Source organism: Acanthamoeba castellanii, assembly GCF_000313135.1.
Source record: "Acanthamoeba castellanii str. Neff unplaced genomic scaffold scf7180000084768, whole genome shotgun sequence".
In the NCBI taxonomy this organism is placed as follows: domain Eukaryota; phylum Discosea; order Longamoebia; family Acanthamoebidae; genus Acanthamoeba; species Acanthamoeba castellanii.
In genome coordinates, this window is record NW_004457618.1 from 416,905 (window position 1) to 433,873 (window position 16,969).

Genomic DNA, 16,969 nt, shown 5'->3' on the forward strand with positions numbered 1-16,969 from the left:
CAAGAAATCGCACACAGGACACGTGGATGTGACGACTTTCTTCCCCGCCTGACGCCTCCGGAAGGAGGAATGCTAATGATGAGAGGGTCTGAGTGTACCGTCGCCCAGCTTGACTCGCTGACGGATCTCGTTGCGATCGGCCACTTGGTCGATGCGCTCCAGGACCTCATTGGGCAGGTTATCGAGATAGGTACCCGCCAGGTTGCCCCATCGCGGTCTGTCGACCAACACGACGAACCCGTGAGACGCGACACGACACACGGCACGCAGCACGCAACACACAATACGACACCACGCAACAAGACACGCAAGACGACGCACTTGATGCGTCGTACGCCAAGACCGTCTTACGAATCGTACCCCGCGAGCCTGATTTGAGATTGCTTGACGAGGATCGCCAGATCGTCGTCGTAGTGTAGTGAAGTGAAACAGACCTGCTCCTTCACCTCTGTCATGTTGGCATGTGCACCGTGTGTGTGTGTGTGTGTGTGTGTGTGTGTGTGTGTGTGTGTGTGTGTGTGTGTGTGTGTGTGTGTGTGTGTGTGTGTGGTGTAGTGCGTGTGAGTTTGGATGTGCGTGTGCGTGTGCGTGTGCGTGTGCGTGTGCGTGTGCGTGTGCGTGTGCGTGTGCGTGTGCGTGTGCGTGTGCGTGTGCGTGTGCGTGTGCGTGTGCGTGTGCGTGTGCGTGTGCGGTGTCGTGTATGCACTCACTTCTGAGGAGGTCTCGCTCGCGCGTGGTGGCAAAGGAGTGTTCCTTGGGGTCGCTAACCAGTTGCATGAAATAGTCAGTCAACGCGAGCCCGCCGATGGGCATGAGCTGGTGCCGCCCGCTCGAATAACGCAACGTGTGACCTGCATCGCGCACGACACACACGACACGCGACACACGACACAGCATCCAAAAAATGAATGGTTGACGCGTGACCACACACTGATCAGCCATGATGGTAACGAACCCTCGTAGACGCTTAAGACGTTGGTCTTGTCTTGGCCGATGTCCACCACGAGCCCGGTCCGCCGCTGGCCACTGGCCAACAGCGCAAGCGCTGTCTGATTGTGTGTTGGTTTGTTTTTTTAATAAAAAATGAAATAAATGTAAACATGGAACATAAAGGAAATATAAATTGTGTAAAATAATAATAAAAGAAAATGTTTGGAGGGACCTGGCTGGCGGCGTAGTAGGCGGGCACGTTGAAGTGTTCGAAGAACACCTGCGCGGCCTTCTCCCGGCTGACGCACGGCACGAGCGGGTCTTCGGCCAGCAGCACGGGATGCTCCTCCGTCTCCACCTTCATCTCTGTGAACGCGGCGCCCCTACTCACTCATAGATTCCACCGCCACACATGCGTACCCCCACATTTACCAACATTACCAACATTTTGCGCACATCGTGTAGAACGAGTGTAGCAACAATGTTGTTGTTGTTGTTGCATTGAACGTACCACAGTTGCTCGGCCATTTCCCAGCTGGACACCACGCCATGGTACATCTAGACGATGCCCAGAACGTTGGCAAAGGAATGAAGTGGTGGCTTACGGGTGGTGGAGGTGGGGCGTACCAGGTACTTGATGGTGTACTCGCTTCGGTTCTGGAGGGCCTGGGCGCGGAATGCCAGCTCGCACGCGTTCGAGCCCGAGGCAGCCGTTTGGGCGGTCGTGGTAGTGGCTTGTAGTTTCCGCGGCTGGCCCACCACCGAGGGCATGACCAGGCGCGGCAGAGCCTCGCCACCAACACCTCAATACCGAAATTATTATTATCAGATATTACCACTAATCGGAGGGGGGGCACGGGAGGAACGCGGGCATGATGGTACCAACGCGAAGTGCAGAGCCGCCACAGTCGACGACCAGTGCCGCCATTGCCTTCTTGCGAGAAATAATTATTGTTGCGGTTATTGCTTGAGTTTCCTCGTATTTATTGTTGCGGTTATTGCTTGAGTTTCCTCGCCTCAGAAAAATCTGAACTCTGTGCACAAGGTTGTTTACCAGCGCCACCTGTTTTCAGGCTGACCAAAATTGTGGTTGTGCATGGGCACTTGGGTGATAGATGCAATCCACACAATGAGCACTAAATCATTTCATGCTGAATTTCCTTGTTGTTTTCCACAAACTTGTGAAATTTATTTATTGTTGCAACAAGCATCTCACTGAGCACATTGGGGCAGGACTGATGGAACAGTGCAAGCAGGAGCTCCTCCTTCAAACCAAGTGTTCATGAAAAAGGGTCAGTGACCCTTTTTGCTTAGCACAAAAATCAAGTATCTGTACAAAAAAGGCATTTGGCTGTTTTTCATCCACACCAAGTTAAACAGGGTGGAAAGTGCTTGGGCACAGCCACCAGGACATAGCTGTTGTTCTGTGTCCTCCTCTTCTTTTGTCATCTCCAGACAAGCACTGGTTTGGTTCATAAAATTTGTTTCATGTAGTGGTAGAAGAACAGGCAAAATTCCACAGAATTCGCCAAGGCATGGCAAGCATGCCTAAAGGGCTGGTGGAAATCTCAAGCGGAAAAGCAGGGGACTTACCAGAGGGCACGCCAGCCCAACTCGCACCTTCCACAACACGTCATCCCACTGGCCTCTGTCCGTGTGTGTTCCGTCACCCCGCAGACTCCAGCCCTCACAGAGAGCCCCACCCCAGGCACACAACACAGCTTCTTATTTCCCAAACAAGAGACATTAGATATAAATACGAAGATATATAAACATGAGTGTACACTTCCCCTCTTCTTCGCAAACCTCCCATCTACATTTTACTTTTTTTTTGATATTTATTTATTTCTACTCCTTTTTTTTTGGTGGGCGCACTGGATCGGATCTGCAGACGTCGACGCAAGATGAAGCCACGAGCGTGGTGGCCCCCGCCGAGGTGGCCAGCGCCATTCCGCCGCTCATGCGGCGCCGAAGCTCCCTCGCCATGAGCGGTTCGGGCGTCGTCCTCACCCGCCGCGACTCCCTCGTCCAGGGCCTCGTCGCCGACTTCCACAACTTGTATGAACCCCTTCCTCCCGTCTCGTTCTCTCTTCGCTCTTTCGTCTCTCTTCGTTCTTTCTCTCCGCTTTCGCTTTCGTTTTCGCTCTTTGCTTTCGTTTTGACACTTGGGGGGGGGGGCGACGCAACAGGCAGGGCAAGCCCGAACAGCTCAACACCGAATTGCCCGACTACTCCGTGTACGTGCGCACACCACCTTGTGTTCTGCGTTTAGTGTCGTGTGTCGTGCTGCGTTGCGTGTCGTGTGTCGTGTGTCGTGTGTCGTGTGTCGTGCGTTGCGTGTCGTGTGTCGTGTCGTGCCTCATGTGCGGGGGGGGGCAGCCACGACGAGGTCTCCTTCCCGGGCGACAAGAAGTACTGGTACAAGGAGGCGGTCTTTTACGAGGTCTACGTCAGGTAATGCGTTTTCACTCACCCCACAGCTTTGCTCCTTCGCCCAATCTCACAACGTACGTGTGTGTTGCGTCGTGCGTCGTGTGTCGTGTGTCGTGCGTTGTGTGTCGTGTGCGGGGCACAGGGCGTTCTGCGACTCGAACGGAGACGGCCATGGCGACCTGGTGGGCCTCACCTCCAAGCTCGACTACCTCCACTCCCTCGGCGTCGACTGCCTCTGGGTGCGTTCCCCTCTCTCTCGATCGCATTCCTTGCATTCCTTGCACTGACACGACACGCATGCACACACGCACGCGCGCGCGCGCACGACACGACACTCACACGACACGACACTACACGCACACACACACACTACACACGAATGAAACACGACAGCTGTTGCCGATCTATCCGTCGCCGCTCAAGGACGACGGCTACGACGTGGCCAACTACGTCGACATCCACCCCGACTACGGAAACCTCGCCGACTTCAAGACCTTTGTACGCCACACGTGCACGACACGCACACGCCACGCGACACGCACACGCACATGACACGACACGCACACGACACGCACACGACACGACGCGACGCGACACGACACACGACACGTTGTCTTTAACAACACGTTTATTTATCTATTTGGCGCAGGTGAATGCGGTGCACGAGCGTAGCATGCGAGTCATCGTCGACTTTGTGCCCAACCACACGTACGCCCCCGTACCCGGCCCGATTCGAATTTTTCTTTTGCCTCGTCACTGACACGAGCCGCGTGTCGTGTTGTGTGTCGTGTCGTGTGTCGTGTCGTGCGTGCGATCTTCGCAGGTCGGCGGACCACAAGTGGTTCCAGATGGCGCGGGAGGACCGCAACTCGCCCTACCGGGACTACTACGTGTGGACCGACGACCCCAAGAAGTACAACGAGGCCCGCATCATCTTTATCGACACCGAAGAGTCCAACTGGGTACGACACACACGACACACACGACACACACGACACGACACACAATGACACGACACTCGCGGGTGTGGCAGACGTGGGACGAGAAGGCGGGACAGTACTACTGGCACCGATTCTACTCCTCGCAGCCCGACCTTAAGTGCGCCTCCCCCAGCCCAGGTGTCGTGTGTCGTGTCGTGCGGTGAAACTCACGCGTGTGCGTGTGCGTGTGCGTGTGCGTGTGCGTGTGCGTGTGCGTGTGCGGTGGGGCAGCTTCGAGAATCCCAAGGTGCAGCAGGAGATGTTCGACGTGATGAAGTTCTGGCTCGACATCGGCGTCGACGGTTTCCGCGTCGATGCCGTCCCCTACCTCTGTACGCTCCTCTTTTTCATTTTCTTTTCCTTTTTTTCTTTCTTAATCGGTGGAACACGACACGGACACGCACATGCACGACACGACACGACACGACACGACACGACACGACACGACACGACACGACACGACACGACACGACACGACACGACACACGACACACGACACGACACGACACGACACGACACGACACGCACGACACGACACGCACACGACACGCACACGACAGTCGAGGAGGAGGGCACGAATTGCGAGAATTTGCCACAGACGCACGTGTTCCTGAAGCGGATGCGGAAGTGGCTGGACGACAACTACACGGGGCGGGTCATCCTGGCCGAGGCCTGCCAGCCGCCCATCGACGTCCGCAAGTACTTTGGCGACGAAGGCGACGAATTCCACATGGGGTACCGCACGCGCGCGTGTGTGCGGTGGGCGTGTGCGCACACGCGGTGAGTGCGGTTTTAACTCCGAACGACGCACACACATGACGCGCAGGTTCCATTTCCCGGTGATGCCGCGCATCTATCTGTCGATCCGGAGCGAGGAGAGCACCACCCTGCGCGACATCCTGGCCGACACGCCCCTCATCCCCGAAAACTGCCAGTGGGTCACCTTCCTCCGCAACCACGACGAGCTCACCCTCGAGATGGTCCGCCCCCACCCAGCCCCCACCCGCCCCCTCCTGCCCCCTCCCGCCCCCTCCCGAGCTCACCTGCTGTGGTGTGGTCGACAGGTGACACCGGCGGAGCGTAAGTGGATGTGGGAGCAGTACGCGCCGGAGCCCCGCATGAAGATCAACCTCGGCATCAGGCGACGCCTCGCCCCGCTGGTACGAACCGAGCGGCACAGTTCCCCCCCACACCACCACCATTTATGCCGAGCGACCCTGTAGCTCACGCGGTGCGTGTCGTGTCGTCGTGTGTGTGTGTCGTGTGCGGTCGCACAGATGAACAACGACCGGCGCCAGATCGAGCTGGCGTACAGCCTGCTGTTCACCCTGCCCGGCTCGCCCATCCTCTACTACGGCGACGAGATCGGCATGGGCGACAACATCTGGCTGCCCGATCGCAACGGCGTACGGCCCCTCATTCCCTTGCGCGCGTGTGCGGCGTGTGCGGTCGTGCGTGTGTCGCGCGCGTGTGCGGTTTGTTGAGTTGTGTGCGTGGGTTGGGTTGGGGTGGAGCGCAGGTGCGCACGCCGATGCAGTGGAAGGCGAAGGAGCCCAACGGCGGCTTCTCCACCTCGACCAAGCTCTACGCCCCCGTCGTCAACGACGAGACCTTCGGCTACGACATCGTCAACGTCGACTCCCAGTACGCCGTACGTCGCCCCCACCCGCCCCCACCCGCCCCCTTCCGTCGCCCTTTCTCACCCCCTCACGCCCCCACCGCCCCCTTCAACCGACAGGAGCCGGGGTCGCTGTTCCATGCGGTGAGCCACATGGTGCGCACGCGCAAGAAGCACCCGTCGTTCGGTACGGGCACGCTGTACTGGATCGACTGCGCGGAGAAGCGCGTGGCGGCCTACATTCGCTCGACGTCGTTCGACAAAATGCTGTGCGTGTCGAACCTCAGCTCGCGCCCGCTCGACGTCGCCATCCCGCTGCCGGCCGGCGACACCCCGCCCGCGCCCGAGGCCGACAACCCGACCCACACCCACCCCCACGAGCTCGCCCTCGGCGGCACCCGTACGGCGGCGCTCACACCGCACACACTCATTTTCGCGTGTTGCATTTCTAACATTCTTGCACACCGCACACACCACCGCACACACCACCGCACACACCGCACACACAGTTCTCAACGCGGAGAATAACGAGGGGCTGACCTACTTTGTGGACATCCTGACGTCGATCCAGTACTCCGTGGTCGACGGCGTGCTCCAGGCGAGCCTCGCCCCCTACCAGTTCCTCTGGCTCAACATCGCCCAGGCCTTCGACTTCTAAGCACGACACGACACGACACGACACGACACACGCTCGACCGCACACGCCGCACACGCTCGACCTGACATTGCACAAGGTGCCCGCGCCAAAGAAGGCCCGACAATAGATCACATTGCGGACCAATTGGTCGCGAGATTTAATAAATACGTGGTTTAATTAGTGGAAAAGAAAAAAACGCGATTGGTTGCGGGGCGACCGTTCGCCGGCCAGCGGTCGAAATTTCGCGACTAGTGGCTTTCGCCCGCAAAGGCCGGTTTTTTTCGTCGCCTGGTCTTTGTGTTGTGTTGACCAGATCAAGATCGGACGACGCCCGGGGCTCTCTTTTCAAGGCTTCTCTCTCTTCCATCCATCCATCTTCCATCGATTTGTTCGATAGATTTGTTTTCTTTCTTTTTAAAAAAACCAAATGGCGACCGAGAACGAAACGGCTTTGATTGACCTCACGCCGGCGCAGCTGGAATCGTGGAAGCGCGACGGCTTCCTCTACATCAAGGCCCAGGACTTCTGGACGCCCCAGCAAATCGAAAATCTCAAGAAGGTACGCTGTTTACCCACCATCAATCACCCAATTCTCTCTTTCTCATCTCTATAAAGCCAATTTTATAGCGCCCATTACCATTGAATTTGGATTTGTTTTCGTTTATGTACAAAGTTTCTGAGATTATGGCATGCCATCGTGTAGCACCATTTCAATTTTTGCATTTACATTGAATTTCGATTCAAAATCAATTACAATGCTAACTTACGACGACGACCATCGTGATCGTCAATGCTGATCTCTTCTCATCATTTCTCATCTGATAGTGGACCGCTGATGTGGAGACGTGGTCCGAGACGCCCGGCAAGTGGATGATGTACTTCTCCAAGTCGGTGCGCCAGGACGACGAGGGCCGTCGGCTGCTCCACCGGCTCGAGAACTTCTTCGACTTCCACGCGGGCTTCAACGAGGCCTTCAACGGCGAGCGCTTCCTCCACCTCGTCACCCAGCTCTTCAACGGCGACCGAGCCATCCTCCACAAGGAGAAGATCAACTTCAAGTACCCCGGCGGCGAGGGCTTCGAGCCTCACCAGGTGCGTGTGTGCGTGTGTGTGTGTGTGTGCGTGTGCGATTACTCAACGTGACACACACCACACACACGCGTGTGCGCACACAGGATCACGCCGCGGGCTGGTGGATGTACGGCCAGAGCCTGCACATCTCGATCATGGTCAACATCGATCAGGCCACCAAGGAGAACGGTGCGTTGCCATCTAGCGCGCGCATGTGAGTGTGTGTCGTGTCGTGTCGCGTCGCGTAGTGCAGTGATTGGCTTACACGGCTGGTGTTGTTTCCCATCAGGCTGCCTCGAGGTGGTGGCGGGCGAGCACAACAAGGGCCTCCTCGGTCCCGAGTTCCAGGCCGTGCCGCAGGAGCTCGTCGACAAGTACACATGGTACCCCTTCCTCTCCCTCTTGCCCCCCCCCTCCTCTTCATTCTTCTTCATTCTTTTTTCGCTCTTCTTCTCACCATCATCGTTCTCTTCTCGCCCAGGATTCCTCTGGAAACCAATCCGGGCGATATCGTCTTCTTTGATTCCTACGTTCCTCACCGCTCGGGTACGAATGAATGAGTGAACGCTTCTTCTTTCTTCTTCTCGGTCGCGTTCGCTGAACTCACAAATTTATTTTATTTTATTTTATAATTATAAATGTATTTTATTTATTTATTTATTTATCATCAGCGCCCAACCTCAGCGACAAGCCCCGCCGCGTGCTCTACGTGACCTACTCCAAGGAGAAGGAGGGCGACTACAGGTACCACTACTACCATCACACCGTCCACCATTCGCTTTGAGCGAGTGTGTGTCGTGTCGTGTGTCGTGTGTGCGTGTGCGTTTTCCTAACAAACAATGACACGCACCCAACAGGAGCAAGTACTACGAGGACAAGAGGCAGTCGTTCCCGCCCGACTGCGAGAGGGAGGAGGGCAAGGACTACTCCTACAAGATCTAAGACCCCCCACACACTTTTCTCTCCTCTCTCATTTTGCTTCATCATCGCCTTCATTATCTTTCGAGCGGTCAGCTGGCTGCTCTGCACATTCACATGAACAAGTGAGCCCCTACACGCGGTCCTTCATCATTTGCTTCATCTTCAATCTTCTACATCTTCTACTTGGGGCCGTTTCTGCACCTTTTCGGCAGTTCTTCTGCGAGTCGTCTGTCGAGCGCTGTAGCAACCCGCGCTGAAAAGATGTTAGACAAGACTCGCGCCATCTCGCCAAGATCAACAACTGCTGCACAGCATCTTCACTCATCCACATGATCCCTGTTCTGCGCCACAAGCTGCCTTCCCTGGTCCGCGTCGCTGGAGCCGCCTGCATCCCCGTCGGTACCAAACAACCATCATCTTCCTTGGATGTAGCATGCTTCTTCCAATCTGTGAATTTGAATGCGAAATGGAATCCAACACAATCTTTGTGGATGGAATCAGTGACGGCAGCGTATCGCCACTCGCCGCGCACCACCGTGGCCGTGGGACTTACAGGCACCGCGGGCCTCACGTACGCGGCCTACCACTACGCCACACGCCCCACCCCAGCCCGTCCCAACCCGCCCCTGGCCGCCCCCGTGCCCGCCCCCCTCACCACCCATCATCATCATCAAGACGACGCAGACGGCCCGCAACGCGATCAAACCAGCACCAGCAGTGCGCCAGCTGCAAGCGAGAACCGCCGCCTGCACGGCTTGCCCGCTGTGTGAACCTACTCTACACCAAAGCTGGTGAGACAGACACCACCATCATCACATTGTCTTCTTCTTCTTCTGCTGCTGCCATCTTCAGGAGGAGGCAAAGGGGTTGATGGGCTGCGAGCAGCTGGGGAGGCCCAGTATCTGGCAAATGGTGGTGGCCGCCAGGTTGGCGCTCGGGTACGACGGCGACGTCGCCTGGTTGGTTTGCTTCTGCACGCTCCACAACATCATCCCTGCAACACATTACATTAGCCAACAACATATCGAACATATTCTGAACAGCCCCGAACTAAAGACGAACCGCCGGCGCCGATCGTCGTATATAGTATAAAAATATCTTACCAGCCTTGGAGTCGCTCATTACAGCCTTGCCGAGGCGCTTGATGGCGTCGACAGTGTAGACATGGCCGCCCCAGGCCTCCGGCGGCACCTGCGAGTGCCACAACCGTTGTGAAAAGGAATGCAACGACCACATTCCAGGCTGCTGACGTGGCCACGAGCCCCTCGAGGGGGATTAGTAGTTCGAGGTACCTCGACGCCCATGTTGATCTGGCCGCTGTAGATGGCCCGGTAGGCGGTCAGGGCTACCACCGGGTCGTAGGCGTTGCTGGCGTCGTAGCTCATCACGTTGAGCAGGTCGATCTTGTTCCCGCGGGCCGCCAGCGGGTTCACCAGCAGCCCTGTCGGTTCACAAGCGACAAGCCAACAATGCAGATAAATGCATATATAAATATATAAAATAGCCAGGTTTCCGATTGGTGGGTTGCACTGCACCATATGACAAGTAAAAATGAGCAAAAAAAAAGTGATTGGGCAACACTTACCAGTGTCGGCCGCAATTGGCTGGGCGTTGTAGAACTTGCCGGTGCCGTAGGCGCCCACACTCCACGCGGCAATGGAGATCAGCTTCTGGCCTGATACGCACAACACGCACACACACGCACACGCGTGACCAACACACAGTGGCATGTGAGGCAGGCAGTAGTGGCGGAGTACCCTGGGGGAGTGCGCCGCGGAGCTGGTCGATGACGGAGATGAAGTTGGCGTCGCTGCCGCAGCGCACGGTGCCGCCCATCCGCTGGCAGTTCGGGTTGGAGGGCTCGTAGTCGATGTCCACCCCGTCGAATCCAAAGTCGTTCACCAGATTCGCGATCGCCCTCGCGTTCAACGCGCTCCAATCCCTGCCATCACGCACACGCCCGCACACGCACACCCGACCGCACACGCACACGCACACACACCATCGCACACGCACACGCGCGTGTACACTCTTCAGATTATTCGCACTCGAGGGTGGGGCGCTGGGTGTAGGTGGTACGTGTAGGTGGCGCCGCCGACGGCCAGCATGACCTTGGTGGTGGGGTTGCGCTGGCGGAGTGCGTCGATGGCCTGCTTGAGCGTGGACCCGTCGTACGAAAAGCTCAGCCCAGTCCCGGCCAGGTTCAGGTTGCCCCCATACTACGCGGTGAGGTGTGAGTTTAGTTTTGGTTTAGCTGCGCTCTGGGCTGGCGGTGGTGCGGCGTACGCTGCAGCTGGGCTGGGCGAACGCGACCAGGGCGACGTTGGCGTAGGCCGGCAACTGGGCTAGGCCGCTGTTGGCACCGTTGGAGACCTGCAGAGAATAAAAAGAAGAAAATGTAAATTAATTAAAATAAAAATAATGACGCATTGTGTTTACTCTTGAGGGGTAAAACTAAAATAAATGAATTCATGAAATCAGTAAATAGGTAGCAATGTTGGTACCCAGTGGTCAGACCAGCTTTGGAAATAGGCAGAGAATTGGCGTTGTTGGGCGGAGGAAGAGGCCACCAGACCCACAAGAAGGAGAAGGCCCACCAGGGCACCAAGGGACTTGCGCTGCTGCATGGCCGTCGTACTCTTTGGAAGTGTTGTAGTAAAACAAACAACCACAACGCAGCTGGTGGCTTTTAGTTCTTGGCCACTTGCCACTGGCCTGTATGCACCAATGGGCACTGCCAACTAAACCTTCGTGGCTGAGGGATTGGCGGACGATTTATTCAGGCAGACTGACGCCGACATGGTGGAGGCCGTCAACGACGCCGTGACCGACAAGAAGATCATCATCATCACCATAGACACGGAGACGGTGGACAACCGCTACAGCGTCGAGGTGGGCAAGTCGATCGAGGTCCTCATGCAGCAGGACAAGATCTGCTACGAGTACCCCTACTCAGACGCCTACACCATCAGGCCGCCATGGCCGAGAAGAGCACTCTAAGCCTTCACATGTGGTTTGAGTATTCATGTTATAATCGAGTAAATAAATAGGAAATTTCGATATGATCTCACTGATCGGCAACGTCGTCCAGCTGCTGCTGGCTCTTGTGGAGCAGGCTGAGCGCGCTCTCGCCCTTCTGCGTGAGGTAAATCATCGACCGGCTGAGCTGCTGCGTGTGCCCGAATTGGCTGCCACCACCACGACGCAAACATAAAATAAGCGCGTGTCGTGTGTCGTGTCGCGTCGTGTGTTGCTGTCGCGTCGTGTGTCGTGTGTCGTGTGTGTCGTGTGTCGTGTGTGTTACCTGTCCTTGGCATCGTTGAGGGTCCGGAGCTTCTCCAGCCAGAGCACGTTCTGGTACTTGCTGTCGCCCAGCAGCCACTTCGTCTTGGCGCCCGACGCCGTCTTCTTCACCTTGAGCCCCTGCACGTCCTCGTCTGCGCGCGCCGCACAGGCCAACGACACGTCAGCACGCACACCGCACACACCGCACACGCACACCGCACACACGGTGATAGGGTACCCTTGTGCTTGCCCCAGGTGACGGGGAAGAACTGGCTCTGGACCGAGGTCCACTTGGTCAGGGAGACGAACTGGTAGAAGGCGTCCTCGGGCTTGGCCTCCTTGTCCTTGGTCGGCTTGGCCAGCACGAAGCAGTCGTTGAACACGAACGCGTAGAACTTGCCCACCTGTGTGCGTGCGTGCGTGTGTGCGTCAGTGCGTGCGGTTGGGTGTGTGCGGTGGCGCGCGTGCGGTTGGGTGTGTGTGTGTGTGTGCGGTTGGGTGTGTGTGTGTGTGCGGTTGGGTGTTACCTCTTTCTTGGCGCCGGCGAGGTGTCGCGCGAGACGAGACTGGATGAGGTGCTTGGGGTCCTCGGCGGCGGTCCACCAGCCCTCGTGAACGTATCGTCGCTCGTTGGTCACCAGCGGCTCGTACAGCCCCAGCAGCTTCGTCTGCACCTTCGCCACCTGACCCCCCAATCAGCCACGACACACGACACGACACACACGACACACACGACACACGACACACACGACACACGACACACGACACACAAACACACGACACACAAAGCACATGACACACAAAGCACACGACACGCCTACGTACAAGTTCGATGGCGAGGGAGAAGCCCTTTTTGGTGTTGATGCGCTCGGCGAGGTCTTTCATGGCCTGAAGCGCCTCGAGGGTGTGGGGCAGCTCGACGTGCTTGCTGTAGGTCGTCATCTTTTTCAGGTCCTCCAGCAGCAAGATGTACCGCGGGATCTGTTGCACTGTTCTCGCGGTGTGTGCGGTGGCGCGTGTGCGTGTGCGATCATGCGTGTGCGATCATGCGTGTGCGATGGCGTGTGCGATCATGCGTGTGCGGTGAGCAAAGCGCGCGTGTTGCGTGAGTGCGCCGGAGGCGGTACCGGGCATGATGAGGAAGCTCTCGAGGTGGAGGCACGAGGTCTTGCCGGCGCCGGCGCCCGCCTCGTCGCTGTTGATCGTCTGCAGGAACTGCGTGAACGAGTCCTGCTTGGCCAGCATGCGCAGCGTGTCCGTCGCCGTGTCGTAGTTGCGGAAGTACCCACTGTACAGGCTCAGCGCTGGAATCTACACGTTTCGGAGTCAGCCCACGACCGCACACACACAATCGCACACACACGACCGCACACACCGACCGCACACACCGACCGCACACACGCACGTACATATTGTACAAAGCTGTCGCTGATGGGCTGGTCGTGGTGGTCGGGCAGGTTGTTGACCCGCTCGCGCAGGGCGGCGGTCATGCCCTCGGCCAGGGTCAGGATCTTGTCCAGGTTGCCGAACAGGTCCCGCACCTGCGCCTCGGTCAGCGCACCGCCGCCGCTGCCGCCGGAGCGTCGCTCGGCCTCGGCCCGGAACGGCGCCCAGTAGTGGAGGTGGATCTTGCGGAGGTTGTCGGTGTAGCGCGCCTGATTGTCGACAATCTCGCGCACCTTCCTGAACCGCTTCTTCAGCGGCGTCGACTCGTAGCGGCTCCGCCAGCTTTGCACTGCGACGTCGACCAACGACCTGGTCAGCACCACACGGCACACACGGCACACACGACACACGACGCACGCGACACACGCGACACACGCGACACACGCGACACACGCGACACACGCGACACACGCGACACACGCGACACACACGACACACACGACACACACGACACACACGACACACACGCCACACACGACATACCGGCAAAGTGGAAGCTGCGTCGGTAGCGGCGCCATTTGCGGACGAGGCGCTGGCAGGCGACGATTTTGGCGAGGTCGGGGGCGGAGGTGAAGCGGTGGAGGGTGATGTCGCCGTAGCCGTCCTTGCCGCGGCCGCCCATGAGCTCGATGACGCCCCGGTGGCCGTACTTGAGGGCCACCTCGCGCGCGGTGCCGTCGGGTCCCACGATCGATACGTCGATGTCGCTGTGCCGCACCAGATGCCGCACCACCTTTGTGTTGCCCATCCGCGCCGCCACATGCAGGCACGTCTCGCCCCACCTGACCATGACGTCAGCATGTTTTTTCAAAAAGAAATAAACTGGACATTCTGGGAAATCAAAAACATTCATAATAAAACAAACATTACGAAATAAATAAATAAATAAATAAATAAATAAATAAATAAATAGAAAGAAGGGTACTTGTTGAGGGTGTTGGGGTCGACGGCTTTGGGCTGGGTGGATTTGCCCTTCTTGCCTCGGTGCGCGTTGAGCAGAATCTCCACGTGCTTGGCCTTGCCGCTCTGCGCCGCCGAATGCAACGGATCTGTACAGATGATGATGATGATGACGACGACGACGACGACGACGACGACGATGAGGGTGACGACAACGATGAGTTGGTGGGTGGTGGGCGTACATTCGCCGTTGCTGTTTTGGGCGTTGAGGTTGGCCCCGTGTTCGATGAACTTGCGGAGCGTCATCAGGCTCTCCTCCGGTTCCTCGTCCTCCTTGGTGCCCATCTCCCGCAGTCCACCACCATACCTACACTCGCACCACACATCAGCTACCACACGACACGACACGACACGACACACGACACACGCGACACACATGAAACGACACGACACGACACGACACACACGACACATGGGCGGAGGTGAGTACCGCAGGAAGTAGATGAGCGCGGTGGTGCCCTCGGCAGTGGCGATGCACGGGTCGGCGCCCTTCTTGAGCAGGAGGGTGATGAGGCGGCAGTTGCCCTTGTAGCTCGCGCAGTGCAGGGCCGTCCATCCGGACCCGTCCGTCTCGTCCAGGTAGCCTCGTTCCTACACCCCAATGTTCGTCAGCCAAACCGAGTGCAACACACACGCACACGCACACGCACACGCACACGCACACGCACACGCACACGCACACGCACACGCACACGCACACGCACACGCGCACACAACGCGCACACAATGCGCACACAATGCGCACACAACACGTACCTTGGCATCGTCGATGACGGCTGACACGGTCTCGAGGTCGTCGCTTTCGTCGTCGCGGCCCTTGCCGATCCGCTCGGCGAAGGTGTCGATGGCGATGTGCAGCGGCGTCTGGCCGGCGTGGTTCTTGTACGGGTGGGCCTCGGTCGCGAGCGACGTCGACGCTGATGACGTGGCCGGCGACACGGATGACGTCAGCGACGGGCTTCGCGAGTGGGATGGCGACGAGGTCGACGGGCTGCGCGAGTGCGACGGCGATCGGCTGCTGGTGAGGGCCTGGCGCGACGTTGCTGGCGACGACGACGAAGAAGACGACGTCGACGTATGGTGGGCCGGGGCGGTGGTGGCGTGCAGGTCCTTGCGTGTCCTGCCGTTGGCCTTGTTGGCCGCGCGTTCGCTCTTCTCTCTTTCCTTCTCGCCTCGCTTTCGTTCTTTCTCCTTTTCGCGCTCCTCCGAGCCCACCTTGCCCTTGGAGCCGTGCCGGTCACCCGTGTCCTTGTGGTGCGTCAGCAGCGTCCGCAGCTGACCAAAGGTCATCGCGCGTTTCTTCTTCTTTTCCTTTTCCTTTTCCTTTGGCTTGCTGCCGTCCTTGCTGGCGCCACCACCCGATTGGGTTGTCGTCTTGTCAGCCGCGCTGCCCGCCACCAGGCTCAGGTTGTCTTCGCTCAGCGAGCCCACGACTGTGGCGGCGGCGATGCGCGAGGGGCACACCGACAGGTGCATGCTCTCCCTGTAGGCCTTGTGCACGTGAATCGCCTCGTCCTCCTCGTTGAAGATCAGCTCGGCCTCGTCGTCGTCTTCATTCTTGTCGCCGTCGCCGTCTTCGCTATTGTCGACGCTGTCGTCGTCGACGTCGTCGCTCTCCTCCGCGTCGCTGTCGCCTTCGCCGTCCGATAGAATGCCCGAGCCGCGGCCGGCCCGGCTGCCGTACCGCCGCCTGCGCCGGCCGCTGCTGCCGCCGCCGTAGCGCCGGCGGCTCCGGCCCTTCGGCTGCGCTCCGGCGGTTGCAACGGGCCCGCCGGTGCCGCTCGGCGCAGTGCCGCCGCCGGCACCAAACTGGGCGGTCTCGAGGGTGACGGGGCTGAAGCCGGGCGGAGGGCAGGCCGAGAAGTCCTCCGATCGGCTCTGGCTGCGGCGCACCCGCGGCGGTCGCGGCGGCGGTCGCTTTGCTCCTCCTCCCGTGTTCACCCCCACTTCGCCTCTGCAAAAATAATTAAAAATAAATGAATAAAAATAAGGAGATAAATAAGATGAGTAATATATTTTGATAGATAAATGAATAACCTAGGTGGCCGCTAAGAAATATTTGAGTACATTTATTTATAAATAAAGTGAAATCATAAAAAAAGGGAGGTTACCGTGGAGAGATGGGCGACGACGAGCCTGGAGCTGCGGTTGTGGTTGTGGTTCGCGGGGGTGTGGTACTACTAGTAGTCGTGGGGGGAGATTTGATGGTGTCGCCTGCGGGGGTCACGCCCAGCAGCCTGGCCGTGCGCGGTGAGAGGGCACTCGCAGGGCCAGGGGCGGGCGAGTTCGGAGTTGTAGTTGTGGAATGGGAGCCCGCAGGCTGAGCAAAGATGGCCATGAGGGCGGCCACCCTCGGTCTCGGCTGTTGGCTGGCCTCCATGGATGGAATCAATCAATCAATACCAGTTTGTTCAGTTGTCTCAAGGGTGACTGCCTTCATAATTAATTTCGTACGAATTTTTGCGGACAGCTAGTGGCACACAGGGGGTGACTGATCGAGCTTCACTGGATTCTTCAACATCAATGGATAGCCCAACATACTTGTGGGTCCTACCAAAGGTCATGGCAGACAGGGTGGAAGAGCACTGCAGTTTACTGTTCCATGCTTCCTCAGACATCCCTCATGCCAGCACACCAGGGTCCCCAGTTGTCACTTTGGCTCCATTCACTTACCCACCAAACACAGCA

The 16,969-nt window shown here is 58.0% G+C and overlaps 5 protein-coding genes across 5 annotated transcripts in view; 2 read left to right on the forward strand and 3 right to left on the reverse strand.

Annotated features, from left to right (window-relative positions):
* Positions 1-1,858, reverse strand: part of ACA1_254740 (actin subfamily protein) — a gene marked incomplete at both ends in the record, with an annotated part of 2,470 nt that extends 612 nt beyond the window's left edge. The window contains 8 exons of the mRNA XM_004367605.1: positions 99-217; positions 361-448; positions 711-851; positions 956-1,019; positions 1,163-1,313; positions 1,442-1,488; positions 1,558-1,733; positions 1,813-1,858. Of these exons, the coding sequence (XP_004367662.1) occupies positions 99-217; positions 361-448; positions 711-851; positions 956-1,019; positions 1,163-1,313; positions 1,442-1,488; positions 1,558-1,733; positions 1,813-1,858 (832 nt within the window). The remainder of the gene's footprint in view (positions 1-98; positions 218-360; positions 449-710; positions 852-955; positions 1,020-1,162; positions 1,314-1,441; positions 1,489-1,557; positions 1,734-1,812) is intronic.
* An 846-nt stretch (positions 1,859-2,704) lies between these two features.
* Positions 2,705-6,619, forward strand: ACA1_254850 (trehalose synthase; the record flags this gene model as incomplete). Its single annotated transcript, XM_004367606.1, has 17 exons — positions 2,705-2,710; positions 2,822-2,988; positions 3,120-3,167; positions 3,310-3,384; positions 3,506-3,602; positions 3,757-3,861; positions 4,013-4,071; positions 4,187-4,325; positions 4,397-4,461; positions 4,575-4,675; positions 4,904-5,078; positions 5,170-5,323; positions 5,408-5,503; positions 5,621-5,749; positions 5,863-5,994; positions 6,082-6,361; positions 6,471-6,619. 17 exons carry the CDS (start codon positions 2,705-2,707, stop codon positions 6,617-6,619), a joined length of 1,977 nt encoding a protein of 658 aa, XP_004367663.1.
* Positions 6,620-7,025: 406 nt separating this feature from the next.
* Positions 7,026-8,611, forward strand: ACA1_254860 (phytanoylCoA dioxygenase; the record flags this gene model as incomplete). The annotated part of the gene is made up of 7 exons (XM_004367607.1): positions 7,026-7,157; positions 7,424-7,690; positions 7,774-7,858; positions 7,959-8,052; positions 8,151-8,215; positions 8,341-8,413; positions 8,527-8,611. 7 exons carry the CDS (start codon positions 7,026-7,028, stop codon positions 8,609-8,611), a joined length of 801 nt encoding a protein of 266 aa, XP_004367664.1.
* An 827-nt stretch (positions 8,612-9,438) lies between these two features.
* On the reverse strand, positions 9,439-11,217 carry ACA1_254870 (chitinase Chi60, putative; the record flags this gene model as incomplete). The annotated part of the gene is made up of 8 exons (XM_004367608.1): positions 9,439-9,584; positions 9,694-9,781; positions 9,883-10,031; positions 10,176-10,265; positions 10,348-10,532; positions 10,670-10,809; positions 10,877-10,963; positions 11,188-11,217. 8 exons carry the CDS (start codon positions 11,215-11,217, stop codon positions 9,439-9,441), a joined length of 915 nt encoding a protein of 304 aa, XP_004367665.1.
* Positions 11,218-11,657: 440 nt separating this feature from the next.
* On the reverse strand, positions 11,658-16,661 carry ACA1_254880 (Ankyrin repeatcontaining protein; the record flags this gene model as incomplete). The annotated part of the gene is given in 16 exon segments (XM_004367609.1): positions 11,658-11,778; positions 11,895-12,027; positions 12,114-12,279; positions 12,403-12,558; positions 12,701-12,864; positions 13,003-13,186; positions 13,285-13,416; positions 13,437-13,467; positions 13,481-13,610; positions 13,805-14,103; positions 14,247-14,370; positions 14,464-14,588; positions 14,712-14,872; positions 15,038-16,235; positions 16,393-16,423; positions 16,544-16,661. The coding sequence occupies 16 exon segments, from the start codon at positions 16,659-16,661 to the stop codon at positions 11,658-11,660; spliced, it is 3,273 nt and encodes a 1,090-aa protein (XP_004367666.1).
* Between the last annotated feature and the right edge of the window lie 308 nt (positions 16,662-16,969).